Genomic DNA, 14,191 nt, shown 5'->3' with positions numbered 1-14,191 from the left:
AAGTGGAGTAGGCACTCGATAAAAATAGTTTAGACTTATATGTGAAACTTTATGTTTTTTTATTTGGTTAACTATTCTTTTATATTATATTTGTGATATTTTCTAAATAATATATTAGACTATTTGATGTTACATTAATAAATTTAAATAATATTTGTAATGGAGTTTATTTCTGATTTTTAACCAATAAATATTTGGTTTTACTCAAATGTAATGGTTAAATATAATAAAATACGTATTTAATAAAATGCTATTATTCGAATTAATAAAGTACAGAAATCAATTTTTAACTTGGAACAAAGATTTCTTAATGTTGAAAATTAACGTCAAAGTTTTCTTTACATGTTTCAATTTATATAAATAAAAGTACATAAAAAAATTAATAATAACTAAGATAATTACAAAATAAAATAAAAATTAATCTTTTAAATTAAGAATTAAAAACTACATGGTTAAAATTAATTATTTAAATTTCACCTAGTTCATCTGAGTAGATTAGTTATTGTATACAATCATTATAATGAGTATAACTGCTGATAAAAAGAAAATGTAATAATTTGACCTAACTAAATATTTATAAAACTCAACAAAATATTTGTAAACATTACTTATGTTATCACATTTCCAACTTATTTATAATTATGACAGTCGTTGAAGGACAAAATTTTTGTCTATTTTTCGATATGAAATTTCTTTCTTGCAAACAAGCTTCAACCTTAAATGAGATATTTCTTTTTGTATTCATGCCTTAAATTCAAATACTCCAGTCAAAATATTAGTTGCATGCAATCTTATGCTTCAAGCAACAAAACAGGTTAACCATGCGTGCACGATAGATAGCAATTTGCAACTTACCATGAATATTTGGATAAAACATTTGAATAAAATGAATAAACTTAAATTAAAAATATTTTGGAGTCCAATTTAACATTTAATCCAATATAATGCACATTAATGTATATTAAATTTTTATCTTTATAAATATCATAAATATTATTTATTTAATTTTTAAAAAAATTATACTTTATTTATTTAGGTAACTATTACTTAATTAATATTTTACTTACCAACTTAAACTTTGTTTTGCCTGTTACAAACTAAATTTGTAATTGACCCAGCTGCAATGGATTATCCAAATGGGCCGGGCTATTCAAATAAAAAAGCATTAAAGGCCCATTGCCGCTTTCTTTTTTCTGGAAACATTGCTCATTTTCAGTACTTGCTATGTTTGTTCTGATTCTGAGAGTGTCTTGTGGCTGTTAGAGTGACATGTCAGCAAATTTTCTTCCTGAAAAAGTTAAAATATATATTTTTCAAATAAATTGTATAATTAACCAAAATATTTGTCTGTTCAACTACAGTATATATTTTTTAATATAATAATAATAATAATATTTATGGCTGAGATTGTTTCCAGTATTTTACAACTGCAGCAACCCAAGTTCACACACATATTGATTGGAACAAGGTTCTTCTGAGTGGAGTTTGGTTTGGAATTATGGCTCAGTTATTGTCTCCAGTGTGTATGGAGGCACTGAAAATCCACAACCCATCATTGAATTTGTGTTCAAGAGGCTCATGGCGGATGCCGGTGAAGACTCCAAGTCATTGCACTTTTGTGACACAAAGTGGTAAGCGAAGAGGGTCTGGCAGAGTAAGAGTTACAGCAGAAGATTCAGTTTCTTCCACTGATACTATTGCAGATGACTATTATGCAGTTCTGGGTCTGGTGATGCTTCAAACTCTCACATCCTTCTCTTTATTTCTGCTTAAAGTATTCAAACATGCACACATATAATGAGTTAGGAAGTATTTCTAAGATGAAAAACTCTATAAGTTTTTAGCTTACTGTAATCATTAGTCATGATCTGAATGTTTGTCAAATGTTATTTATAATTAAGATGTGGTTGGTCTGCTTTTCTAGCTTCCTGATGCCTCACCAGAGCAGATCAAGAAGGCATACTACAATTGCATGAAATCTTGCCACCCTGACTTGAGTGGCAATGATCCCGAGACCACAAATTTCTGCATGTTCATTAATGAAGTGTACACGGTTGGTTCCATTTTAAATTTCTGAAGTTTTAAGCTTTGGGGGTTTTGTCTGTGCTTTTATTGGAAATTGACTATTGCAGTGCAGGTGCTAAGTGATCCCATCCAGCGCAGGATTTATGATGAAATTCATGGCTATTCTTTAACTTCAATCAATCCTTTCCTCGATGATTCAAGCCCAAGGGATCATGCCTTTGTTGATGAGTTCAGCTGCATAGGTAATTTGTTCTAATTACTTAAAATAATATGCTTTATTCTTTTGCCTGAATTTATACACCATTGTGGATACCAGCTATGCTTGTAAGTTTTGCAGTGAGCAGTTAAAAAGCTTCTTATATAAGTATGCTGCAAACCCTTTTACAGGCTGCAAAAACTGTGCAAATGTAGCCCCTGATGTGTTTGAAATTGAAGAGGACTTTGGAAGAGCCAGAGCATTCAACCAATGTGGGAACCCTGAATTAGTTCAACAGGCGATTGACAGTTGGTATCTCTAAGTTTCCTATATTTATTACTTATATATGTACTGACACATTTAATCTGATTATAGAACAAGTATAATGAACATTACCGAGCTTTGCTTCTAAGAGTGGACTTAGATTTCACTTTTACTGCTAGTATCTTTTCAAGATGTATTTCTGATGGTGATCTTGGCTTTCATACTATTAAAGGTGAAAAGAATATCTCTAAATGATCAAAAGGAACCATAAAATGTTGAAGATTGGTTAATATAATTTGACATGTCTTAAAATGCCTACCACTTTTCTGAGAGAAGTCCTTTCATTCAATTGTCCCTTTTTATTATATAACTTGAGAATTTAAGATCAGAATCTTCTGACTTATGTGTGCGGAATTGTATAACTATACAGACACAATCCATTGAGATGTTAATTTTACTTTCTTATCAGCGGTAGATACTTGAGATTTAGAACCTTTGCTATCACAATAATATCTGCTCAGAGATTGCTGGAACCGATTTAACTTAACCTTTGTTTTCTTAATTTCAGCCCTGTTAGCTGCATTCATTGGACATCTGCTGCACAACTATCATTACTTGAAGATGAGATGCGCCGTGTCGAACGAGTCAATGTAAATCCTAAATTTATTATATCCATGCTATAAGCTTGCAATAGAGTCCCTAAATTTATTCTGGACTTACAAATGCTCATGATCTTGTAAGTGTTTTATACTTTTTATATATCTTGTAACTCTTTTTCTATGAGCAGGTTGCCCTGATGCTATCAGGAATGGGAACAGCTTCAATTGATGTTTTCAGAATGGTAAGAATAAAGAAATGAATACAGGAGTTGTTCCAATCTTTTTATCTAAGTTTGGTGGATATTTGTGGGTTGATGGGGATTTCTTGGGTTGCAAGTCACAATAATCATATTCTGCAGAATTTGATAATTCTTAATTTTCAAGCAGATTTAGTGTTGTAATGGTACTTGTCTAAAATGATATCTATGTATTATTGACAGGCAAGTTCCAGATGGGAAAAGAGGCAATCAAAAGTCTTGGTTAGAACTCCTAAGTCCTAATTGTGTTAATATGATTCACTTTATAATGTAACTGTGATTAATTTACTCAGCTAAAAAGCTAGTGATAAACTAATTAAGTTTTAAGCATAATCAAATATTCATGTGCTTCTTGCAGGAAAAAGCAAAATTTAGAATGATGAAGCAAGAAGGTTCTGATAAGAAAAGTTCATACTGGGACAATCTGTGGGGCAAACAAAAAGGCTACCAAAGTTCAGGTACGACGATGTGAAACTACAAAGGGGATATAAACTTCAAATTATTGTAAAATATAAAAATTTGCCTTTTAGAAATCTCTGTTTATGTCATTTTAAGTGTCTTTCAAATGGTAATTGTTTGGCAGATGAGGAAGTTGAAGAAAGAGCAAGAAGAGCTGCTTCAGCAGCAAGAAGATGGAGGGAATACTCAAGGAAGGGTGTTGATAATCCTCCAACATTTAAACTCCCAGAAGCAAACCCTGCCAAGGAAAAATGAACATTACTTAAATTATCTTCTGTATAATTTAGTCCCATGTAATTAATTCATGTATAGCCTCTCATGAACTGATGAGATCTTTCTCACTCTACTATCTGTGATTGTATATGCAGCAACTATAGTTATACAAGGGGAAAATATAAGAAAACTATTACTAAGTCCTTTTAACTTTTTTCATGAACAGCTTTTTCTCGAATCATGGTTGTAGAATATTCTTCACGTGTGCACAAATAATTGCAAACGAGTCTTCTCTTTACTTCTCTTTGCAGATTCAATTATGCAACCCCACGGACGAACATGAAATGCAAATTACACGACCAAAACATAGACATTAAATGAGGTTGTGTGATAAAATGAAGAAGTACCTGAATCTGTGTATGAGTGAGCAACTTCATGTTATAATGAGAAAATGATTAACATAATTGCACCCTCCTAAGAGCATCCAATCTTGTGGCCCATAGCAACACTTGAGAGAATATACTTTGCTCTCACAAAAAGACGCTTTATACTTTACTTTATGTATGGAGCTCCTCAACAATGTATATTTTGAAATTAATTTAGTACCAATGCTATTCAATGTCTAACTTTAATTTGAAATACTCTAATCGCATTAAGTTGGGCGTAGCAGGTACAGATAGTCTCTTTTAACGTTACACACACTCACACACACACACATATATATATATATATATATATATATATATATATATGAAGTACTCTAGGTTATATTTAAAATTTAGGCACAGATTATATTATTTGGTGATCTTACTATCGAATATAAATAAAATAAATATATAATTAGATGTAAATTTCATTTTATACAAAATTTTGTGAAATTGAATTAAGGTTAAAGTTTTATCACTTATTTTTTTTATGCGAGTTCTTTTGAGGATAAAAAAAGATTTTTTTTTATTCTTTAATTTTTCTTTTTGTGGAGATTTTCAAATAAACACTTAAAAGTTAATTTTAAAAAGACACACTCAATTAAAATGTTGATAGAAAAAAAAAATCATTTAAACTTAATGTGATGACCCAATGTAGAGTTTAAGGTGAGAATTATTTGATAATAAACTTTTTTAAAATTTTATTTTTTAAAATAGGTCCTTATAATTTGTCTTTCACAATAGCACTGCATAAGAAGAAAGCACAAAAGATTAATCTTTTTGAATATGAAGATAAAATAATAACTGGGATGAAAAATCAATTATTTATAGTATAAATAAAGAGGTATAAACAAATTGTAGTTATAAATTTCTCATCAACAATTATCCTCGGGAGTATAGTTGAATCAAAAAGTATATTAAGAGGGTGTTTTGGTGAAATATACAAGTAGTGTTAAAAATACCCTTTGAAAACAATGTATACTTTTAAAATTCCTTGCTTAAATCAAAAGCTTGTATATTTGATCACTCCCAAATTGGTTTAAAAGTAGCATAAAGTCAATTTGATATAAAAAATCGAGAAACACAATGATTAAAAAAATTGAATTTGATCTCTAAGGTGTTTAAAGAATGCTTTTTGAGTATTGTCTGATACAATCATGAGACCCCATTTGGCAGTGGAGTTGCATGAGTGGATGGAAAGTGGAGATGACTTTGTTTTTATTTATCTTAAAGTGCCATAACAATCGATTTTAACATTACATAATTCAACATTATACTAAAAGTGGCTGCACCCACTCCAGCCTAAATAATTACTAGTGGCCCTCTTTATCTTCTTGTTTCTATCACTCAGGCCCAGCATTTGTTTTCTATTTTAAAAAAATAAACAATAAACAAAAATAATTTTAAATAAATATAAATTATTTGTGTTTCAAATTATGATTTCTGTGAACAATATCATTTATTCAACAGTTGTTCAACTTTGGGTTGGTGTGAGGCCGTGTCGACCACATCATTGAAAGCCTATTGTTCAACCTATTGAGTTGTTCGGTTATCTAGAAAGGAGAAAACAAATAATTGAAGAAGCATGAAGAGTGTCTCAATGCACTTGAAAAGAAAAAACAAATGAAAGTTCTCTGGAAGTAAAGATGCAAAAATGGACCATAGATGTACCTTCTCTTCATATCATGTGCTTCATTTCGCAAACTGATGAAAAGTGCACATGGGAAAAATAGGGAAAAAGGGTACAAATTACAAAATATAACATAGGAAATGTACATGTATTATTGTTGCAGACAGAGTCAAACGTATACATCTAAGGACTTTCAAAACAGAAGAAACAAGATTGTGCTCAGAACATCCACCAGAAAAGGAAACTCATTCATTGTTATCTTACAATTGATGCTACTGTATGAGCCCAGAACCTGAGATTGTCCTTCATGTCTATCTCATTTCCTACAACTGGTACCCTCCAATTTAGCAACGGATTCACGTGTTTCTTTTGGTCTAAAACACCCCAAGCTTCTGACAAATAAGGCCTGCAAATCACAGTTTCATCAATGTTATGTTGTGAACTCAATTCTTCTGCATCTTCTCTTCCTAGCCTTTGCAACCCTGGAATCAGAGAAACCAATCTTGAGTCTTTGTCCTCCTCGGAAAACACAAAACCCAAATCCATAAACCCTTTTAGCTCCTTGAACTCAAGGTCTGAGAGGCTTCTTGTTGCTTTTCCTTTTCTGAAACTTCTTCTTCTTCTTCTTCTATCACTGTGACACACTTTTTTGGTAGTGACTACTTGTTCATCTTCATGCTTTCCGTTACCTTTTTCCGGTGGAAAATCTCCCACTTCCTTCCCAGAAAGAATTGGCATCAGCTTCGGTGGTGTGAGGACAGAATTTGGTGATGGAAAATCAGAGAAAACACCCATACTTGACCCCAGGTTTTGGTCACTAAGAGACCTCAGTTGCAGGGTTGAAACTCTGATGAGCTTTGAATCAAAAGGAAGCACTTCCTTCACAAGGGACTGAGATGTTGTGTCCGCTGTCGCATGAAAAGGTGACGAGGTTTTGTTGGTGAAAATTGTTGTCTGTGATAATGTATACTGTTGGATGGGCCTTCTGGCTCACGGCCCATCTCGTTTTCCTTTTTCTCTTTTTATTTCTTTCTTTTGTACTAACTGAAGACACATCACATTAATAACAGTTTTCATTTCTCTGGATAGTTCTCTTGCACTTTACTCTCTCCTTCTCTGTAATTCATTTTTCATTGTGTGCATATCTTTTATCCTTCCATCCTTCCGCATCACCGTGCTAGGGAAGATCTGCAGAAGCTCTCCTGTCAGGTATGGCACCTTTACTTCTCTCGATGGATAATTGGTATAGTATAGTTATCGAGTCTTCTCTGTCTGGTATATATTTCATCTACTGTTTCAATATGGTATCAGAGCTCTTCTTTTGAAGAGCTCTGCTGCGTTACTCTGTTCCCCTTTCTTGTACCTCTTCTTTTCTTCCTTCAGTCATGGCGGAAGACAGCTTCATCAGCAGTTACCTGTATCTCCATCCCGGCGAAAACCCAGCGACAGCTCTTGTTTCACCGGTTCTTGATGATAACAATTACCATTCTTGGAGTCGCTCCATGTTAACGGCACTTAGTGCCAAGAACAAGATCGAGTTCGTTCTTGGTAATGTTCGCCCACCTAACGAAGACAAGCCGGAGTATGCCGCTTGGATTCGCGGAAATAATATGGTCGTGTCTTGGATCGTTCATTCGGTTTCCGTCTCCATCAGACAAAGCATTATTTGGATGAGTAAAGCCGCAGAGATCTGGAACGATCTTAAGAATAGATTTTCCCAAGGAAGTCTCTCTCGGATCTCTAGCCTTCAACTTGAGATTGCTACCCTTCATCAAGGTGATCTTACTGTTTCAGAATATTTCACTAAACTTCGCGTTCTTTGGGATGAGATTGAGAATTTCCGACCTGAACCCCTTTGCACATGTGAACCCAAATGCGATTGTCAAGTCTTAACTGTTGTGAAACAAAGGAGGCAAGAAGACAAGGTTATGCAATTTTTACGTGGTCTGAATGATCAATTCGGCAATGTCACCTCACACGTGCTTCTTCTGGATCCTATTCCTGACATCACTAAAGTGTTTTCTTTGGTGGCACAACAAGAAAGACAATTATCTAGTGGAAATTTAATTGCTGCTGTCAAGACTCAGGAAACTGCCACCGCTTGCGCCGCTTCCACCTCTTCCATCGTCTGTAACTATTGTGGAAAGCATGGGCATATTGAAGCTGTCTGCTATCGCAAGAATGGGTTCCCAAATCAAGACAGAGGATTCAAAAGCGCACCGAATGGCAGAAAGCATTGCACTCATTGCAACAGAAGTGGCCATACTATTGAGGTTTGCTATAAGAAGCACGGCTATCCCCCAGGACATAAGCTTCATAACAAGCAAGTCCAGATTCACCATACGTCTGCTCAAGAAGACAGTGCGAATGTCAAAAGTAATAATCTTGGCACTGCTGATGACATACGCCTCACATCTCAACAATTTCAAATCCTGGCAGAGCTCTTCAAAAACCACAATTTAAATGATGCTTCTACTGCTCAAATTCATCACATTGGCTCTGCCTCGGTCAACCAATCTTTTCTAGGTAATATCAATCCTACTTTTACTCCTAAACATACTAAGCTCAATTGGATTCTTGACTCTGGAGCAACAGACCACATCAGTATTTCTCTTCAAAATTTTTCATCATATAAAAGAATCACACCAATTTCGATTGTTTTACCTAATGGTGAAATTGTCTGTTCTGAGTATTCTGGAACCGTTGTTCTTAACAACAATATTCACCTTCAGAATGTCCTTTATGTTCCACAATTTTCTTTTAATCTCGTCTCTATATCTCAGTTGGTTTCTTTTAACAATTATGAATTAACCTTTTCCTCTCATGGCTGTACCATACAGGACACCCAAACCAGAAAGAAGACTTTTATAGCTAAACTCATCGGTGGCTTGTACATTTTAGACTGTTCTCTCAATATACTTTCCTCTGCTACTCAGATTGCAAATACTGTTGTAAATACAACTGGTCTATGGCATCTTAGACTAGGACATCCTTCAGATATTAGACTGAATTCTTTGAAACTTAAATATCCATTCATTGTTCACAATTCTACATACATATGTGATGTCTGTCATCGTGCTAAACAAAGAAAGTTACCTTTTCCTAACAGTACTTCTAAAAGTTTAAAAATCTTTGATCTCATTCACATTGATATATGGGGTCCCTGCAGCATTCTTTCTATGCGTGGTTTCAAGTACTTTCTCACTATTGTTGATGACTTTTCTCGTTACACCTGGTTAATACCTATGACTGATAAATCTGCTGTTAGGAAAATAATCATTGATTTCATTACAAACATAGAAAACCAGTTTTCTACTACTATCAAAACCATACGTACCGATAATGGTATTGAGTTTGCTATGCACGAATTTTTCTCCATTAAAGGTATCAACCATCAAACAACTTGTAATGAAACCCCTCAACAAAATGGCATAGTTGAACGTAAACACCAACATTTATTAAATGTTACTCGCTCTCTCTTGTTTCAAGCTAATTTGCCCACTATTTTTTGGTGTTTTGCTGCTGAACATGCTACCTTATTGATTAATTGCATGGCTACTCCCTTACTTGATGATGCTACTCCACATGAAAAATTATTTGGAAATCTCTATGATATTTCTATTCTGCGTGTTTTTGGTTGTTTATGCTACATTAGCACTTTAACTGCTCACAGGAAGAAATTTGATGCAAGGGCTGTCCCTGGCATTTTCCTCGGCTTCCCACAACACACCAAAGGTTATCGGTTTCTTAACTTACAAAACCATAAGATTGATATGTCCCGCAATGTATTGTTCCATGAAAACTGTTTTCCTTATACTTCTGTCAATAAATCTGGTTCTAACTCTCTTTCTTTGCCTATTCCTCACAATTATAGTCATAATTATGATGATATTACTTTTCCTGATCATAATGCTTATGTGCCTGTTGTTACTGAAACTAACGTTGCTAGTGATATTGTCACCAGCACCAACGACACCACTCGTCTTCCCAACACTGCTAATACTCCTTTAACCGGGACTCACATTGATAGTGACTCCAATATCGATGAGCATATTGTCACTGTTAGGCGTTCTACTAGACCCAAACGCCCTCCTGCATATCTTTCCGACTTTCACGCAAATCACATTAGTAAATACCCTATTACTAATTTTCTTTCTTATGACAGGTTATCTTCTGATTTCAGGCACACCATCCTCTCTATTTCGTCTACCACTGAACCTCGCACCTACAAGGAAGCATCTAAAATACTACAGTGGACGCAAGCTATGCAAGATGAACTCCACGCCTTAACCAGCAACAACACCTGGATCATCACTGACCTTCCCCCTGGCAAAACTGCTATAGGATGCCGTTGGATATACAAAGTCAAACATAAGTCTGATGGATCTATTGATCGTTTTAAAGCCCGCCTTGTTGCTAAGGGATACACCCAACTTGAAGGCTTAGACTACCTCGAAACCTTTGCTCCTGTTGCAAAATTAACTACCTTACGTCTTCTTCTCGCCATTGCTGCCTCGCATCACTGGATTCTAAAACAACTTGATGTCAACAACGCTTTTCTTCATGGTGACCTACAAGAAGAAGTTTATATGCAAATTCCTCCTGGATTCAACCATCACAACCCCAATCAGGTATGTAAACTTCAACGCTCTCTATATGGGCTCAAACAAGCTGGACGACAATGGTATGATAAACTTTCCACTTTTCTTCTATCTAACCAATACACTAGATCTACTGCTGATCATTCCCTTTTCTTGAAACATGATACTTGCTACACCACTGCCATTCTTATCTATGTTGACGACATTGTCCTTGCGGGAAACAACGCCACCGAGATACAACAAATCGCTGCTTCTCTAGATAGCCTTTTTCACATCAAAAACTTGGGTGATCTCACCTATTTTCTCGGGATAGAAGTCGCTAGAAACAATTCTGGAATCCACCTTTGTCAACGCAAGTACACTCTCGATCTTCTCACAGAAGCTGGAATGATCAACTGTGCCCCTATGCCTACTCCTATGGCCCATTCTTCACGTCTTACTAGTCAAGGCGATCTCCTTAATGATGCAGATGCCTCCTCCTACCGACGACTGATTGGTCGCCTCATCTACCTCACCACTACTAGACCCGACATCACCTTCTCTGTCAATAACCTTAGCCAATTTGTTTCCTCTCCTACCACCTTACATCAACAAGCTGCTCACCGCATCCTCCGATACCTCAAAGGAAGCCCTGGCCATGGCATATTCCTCCAAAGCAACAACAACTCTCAGCTTAAAGCCTACAGTGATTCAGACTGGGCCACATGTCCCGAATCCAGAAAATCTGTCACTGGTTACTCCATTTATTATGGCAATTCTATCATTTCATGGAAATCAAAAAAGCAGCAAACTGTTTCCAGAAGCTCTTCCGAAGCTGAATACCGGGCTTTAGCTGCTGTCACTTGTGAACTACAATGGTTGACCTATATTCTCCATGATCTTCGCATTGTCACCACTCAACCTGCCATAGTCTATTGTGACAATCGCTCAGCTATCCAGATTGCTTCTAATCAAGTCTTCCATGAACGTACCAAACATATTGAAATCGACTGTCACATTGTTCGGGACAAACTCAACACTGGCCTCCTCAAGCTGCTCCCAATATCAACCACTGAACAAGCTGCCGACCTCTTCACTAAACCTCTTGCCCCTGCCGTTTTCAAGTATCTTCACACCAAGCTGGGCATGACAAACATCTACTCCCAGCTTGAGGGGGGATGATAATGTATACTGTTGGATGGGCCTTCTGGCTCACGGCCCATCTCGTTTTCCTTTTTCTCTTTTTATTTCTTTCTTTTGTACTAACTGAAGACACATCACATTAATAACAGTTTTCATTTCTCTGGATAGTTCTCTTGCACTTTACTCTCTCCTTCTCTGTAATTCATTTTTCATTGTGTGCATATCTTTTATCCTTCCATCCTTCCGCATCACCGTGCTAGGGAAGATCTGCAGAAGCTCTCCTGTCAGGTATGGCACCTTTACTTCTCTCGATGGATAATTGGTATAGTATAGTTATCGAGTCTTCTCTGTCTGGTATATATTTCATCTACTGTTTCAATAGTCTGAAACCAGAAAGTATCCAACAATTTCAGAACTTGTTCTGCATCCATTGCTTTGGTTGAAATGAATGCTGAGTAAACGTTGTTTAGGGACAAAAGGAAGAAGAAGAACAACCAATAATCAAGAATATTAATGCTAAAGGGCATTGCTTGATTGCCCCATACTTTATAGTTCCCATTTTGTTGCAATGTTGGATATCTAAAGCCCTTTTTTCCAAAGATTTTGGTTCTAAAACTATTATTTTAAAAAAATATGTTATTTATTATTGATTTTCAAAACAAATGTTTAAAAAAACAAAAAAATGAGGGTGTTTTCTCATCCCTTGTCCTTCTAATTCAAAGATGTGTGAATGGTAATTTTTTTAATTAAAGAAGAAATCAAACACACCCATAAAGTTTGAATTATTATACTGCATCTCTCAATAATGCAAATGTTTCGTTCACACTCATTTTTTACTTTCCTTTATGAGAGTTTATCTGTCAAACAGTGACTAGAGTTTTAACTTCTTTCGAAAAATCAAACTAAAATTAAGCAAATTAATTGACTGATATTTTAAACTTAGAGTGAAATATTGATTATTTTTCTTAAAATTAATTAGTTTATTTCTCCTAATATGAAATGTATTTATTGAAAGAACAAAATTGTTTTAAAAAGTGAATTATCTATTTTCATTTTTAGCCCAGGTAAATAAATTTATCTGTTTTTATATGTCTTGACATTATTCTTATTGATAAAGACGAATATTTAAATATTCAAAACATACTTAACATATATAGGAAATAATTGATTTCCACCTATAAACAATAAGTATCAATATAAAATTTGATATGTCTCAACATGTCAACACTCTTGTGAAATGCCTTAATGAGTCAATTGTAAAATTAACTACAAGTATGTGAACATGGACATTATTCGTCACACACGTATTCTATCTATAATTTTAACGAGTAGGAAAAAAAATGGTTAGAAACATATAAAATGGTTGAAACATTTAAATGTTTATTAGTTGTTAGGTGTTAGTTGAAGAAATAAATAACTTGTGTGTCAGTGAAGGACATGATCAAATATTTTCTTCTCTCATTTATTTTGCAGATCAGTGAAGTCTTGTTCACTTATTTATGAACTTATGAGAACTGACATATGAATGTGAGTAGATTTGACTTCTGTATCCAACTATGATATTTATAGTGTTCTCTTATTTCTAGTCTTCTTATTTTTTAGTCTTCTTATTTTGAAATATTTCATTTTCATTGTTATCGTTGAAAATTTGTAAACATAATTAACATATGTTTAATTTGAGAAAAATAAAATGTTTTATTAGTGTTTGAAATATTTTCATATTTTTCTTTTTTACATTCCTCTTCTCTACGTAATAAAACGGAAAATTGAATAATTTTTTTAAAAAGTATCGTAAAGCTATTTTGATAACAGACATGAATAGATGATTTAATGACTAACACATTTTCTACAAAACTTTTGTGCATAGGGATAGGATGGGTGAAATTAAAAAAATGTAATGAAAACCTCTTTTATAATGTTTTTAACTTAATCCACATCTAATTCTCTTTCAATAAAATACAAGACTTTCAACTCTCGAAAGAGGATATAGATTTTAAGCTTTCCTTATACAATTTCAGTTATTTACAAGTAATGTTCAATGAAGAACTATAATCTATTAGATAGTCTAATGTAATTTTATAGAGTATTCAATGTTTGCATAGAATGCATGTTCGATTAGTTTGCCTGAATTAGTTCAATTGCTTATATAGACCTTTGAAATGCGATTGTTGATAGTTGTTTGAAAATGGTTCGCCTTGTGTCTACGTTTTATCAGAGTTGGTAGTTATGTTATAATGACACATCTTCGTACGCCACTCAATTTTTTGTTTTATGTTTTCTCTTCTAAACATTATTCTTTTGTACCAAAAGCCTATTTCAAGCATGACTTGCATAAAACAATTTAATAGTTGCTTTTGGTTAATGCCTTTTAGTAATCAACTTGTTTTTTCTATGTCTTCG

General features: G+C 34.2%; 2 protein-coding genes across 2 annotated transcripts; one reads left to right on the top strand and one right to left on the bottom strand.

Moving 5' to 3' along the window:
* Window positions 1–1,443: 1,443 nt before the first annotated feature.
* Window positions 1,444–4,232, top strand: LOC124820764 (chaperone protein dnaJ C76, chloroplastic). Its single transcript, XM_047292526.2, has 9 exons — window positions 1,444–1,729; window positions 1,925–2,053; window positions 2,138–2,267; window positions 2,413–2,533; window positions 3,054–3,135; window positions 3,273–3,326; window positions 3,525–3,563; window positions 3,700–3,799; window positions 3,925–4,232. Exons 1-9 carry the CDS (start codon window positions 1,499–1,501, stop codon window positions 4,053–4,055), a joined length of 1,017 nt encoding a protein of 338 aa, XP_047148482.1. The 5' UTR covers window positions 1,444–1,498; the 3' UTR covers window positions 4,056–4,232.
* Window positions 4,233–6,195: 1,963 nt separating this feature from the next.
* On the bottom strand, window positions 6,196–12,361 carry LOC124820766 (uncharacterized). Its single transcript, XM_088092779.1, has 2 exons — window positions 12,163–12,361; window positions 6,196–7,022 (listed from the first exon to the last, which is right to left on the bottom strand). The coding sequence occupies exons 1-2, from the start codon at window positions 12,316–12,318 to the stop codon at window positions 6,324–6,326; spliced, it is 855 nt and encodes a 284-aa protein (XP_087948905.1). The 5' UTR covers window positions 12,319–12,361; the 3' UTR covers window positions 6,196–6,323.
* Between the last annotated feature and the right edge of the window lie 1,830 nt (window positions 12,362–14,191).

Source organism: Vigna umbellata, chromosome 6 (assembly GCF_029865625.1).
Source record: "Vigna umbellata cultivar VRB3 chromosome 6, Vumbellata_1.0, whole genome shotgun sequence".
Classification (NCBI taxonomy): Eukaryota; Viridiplantae; Streptophyta; class Magnoliopsida; order Fabales; family Fabaceae; genus Vigna; species Vigna umbellata.
The sequence above is the reverse complement of the archived record's forward strand: the minus strand, read 5'-3'. Positions and strand labels throughout refer to the sequence as shown.

Coding starts and splice junctions, on each gene's coding strand:
- LOC124820766 (XM_088092779.1), bottom strand. CDS start 12,318: ATGCCCTTTAGCATTAATATTCTTGATTATTGGTTGTTCTTCTTCTTC. Junction 7,023..12,162: donor GGTTTCAGACTATTGAAACA/GTAGATGAAATA, acceptor ACATTATCACAG/ACAACAATTTTCACCAACAA.
- LOC124820764 (XM_047292526.2), top strand. CDS start 1,499: ATGGCTCAGTTATTGTCTCCAGTGTGTATGGAGGCACTGAAAATCCAC. Junction 3,327..3,524: donor CAATTGATGTTTTCAGAATG/GTAAGAATAAAG, acceptor TATTATTGACAG/GCAAGTTCCAGATGGGAAAA. Junction 3,564..3,699: donor AGAGGCAATCAAAAGTCTTG/GTTAGAACTCCT, acceptor TGCTTCTTGCAG/GAAAAAGCAAAATTTAGAAT.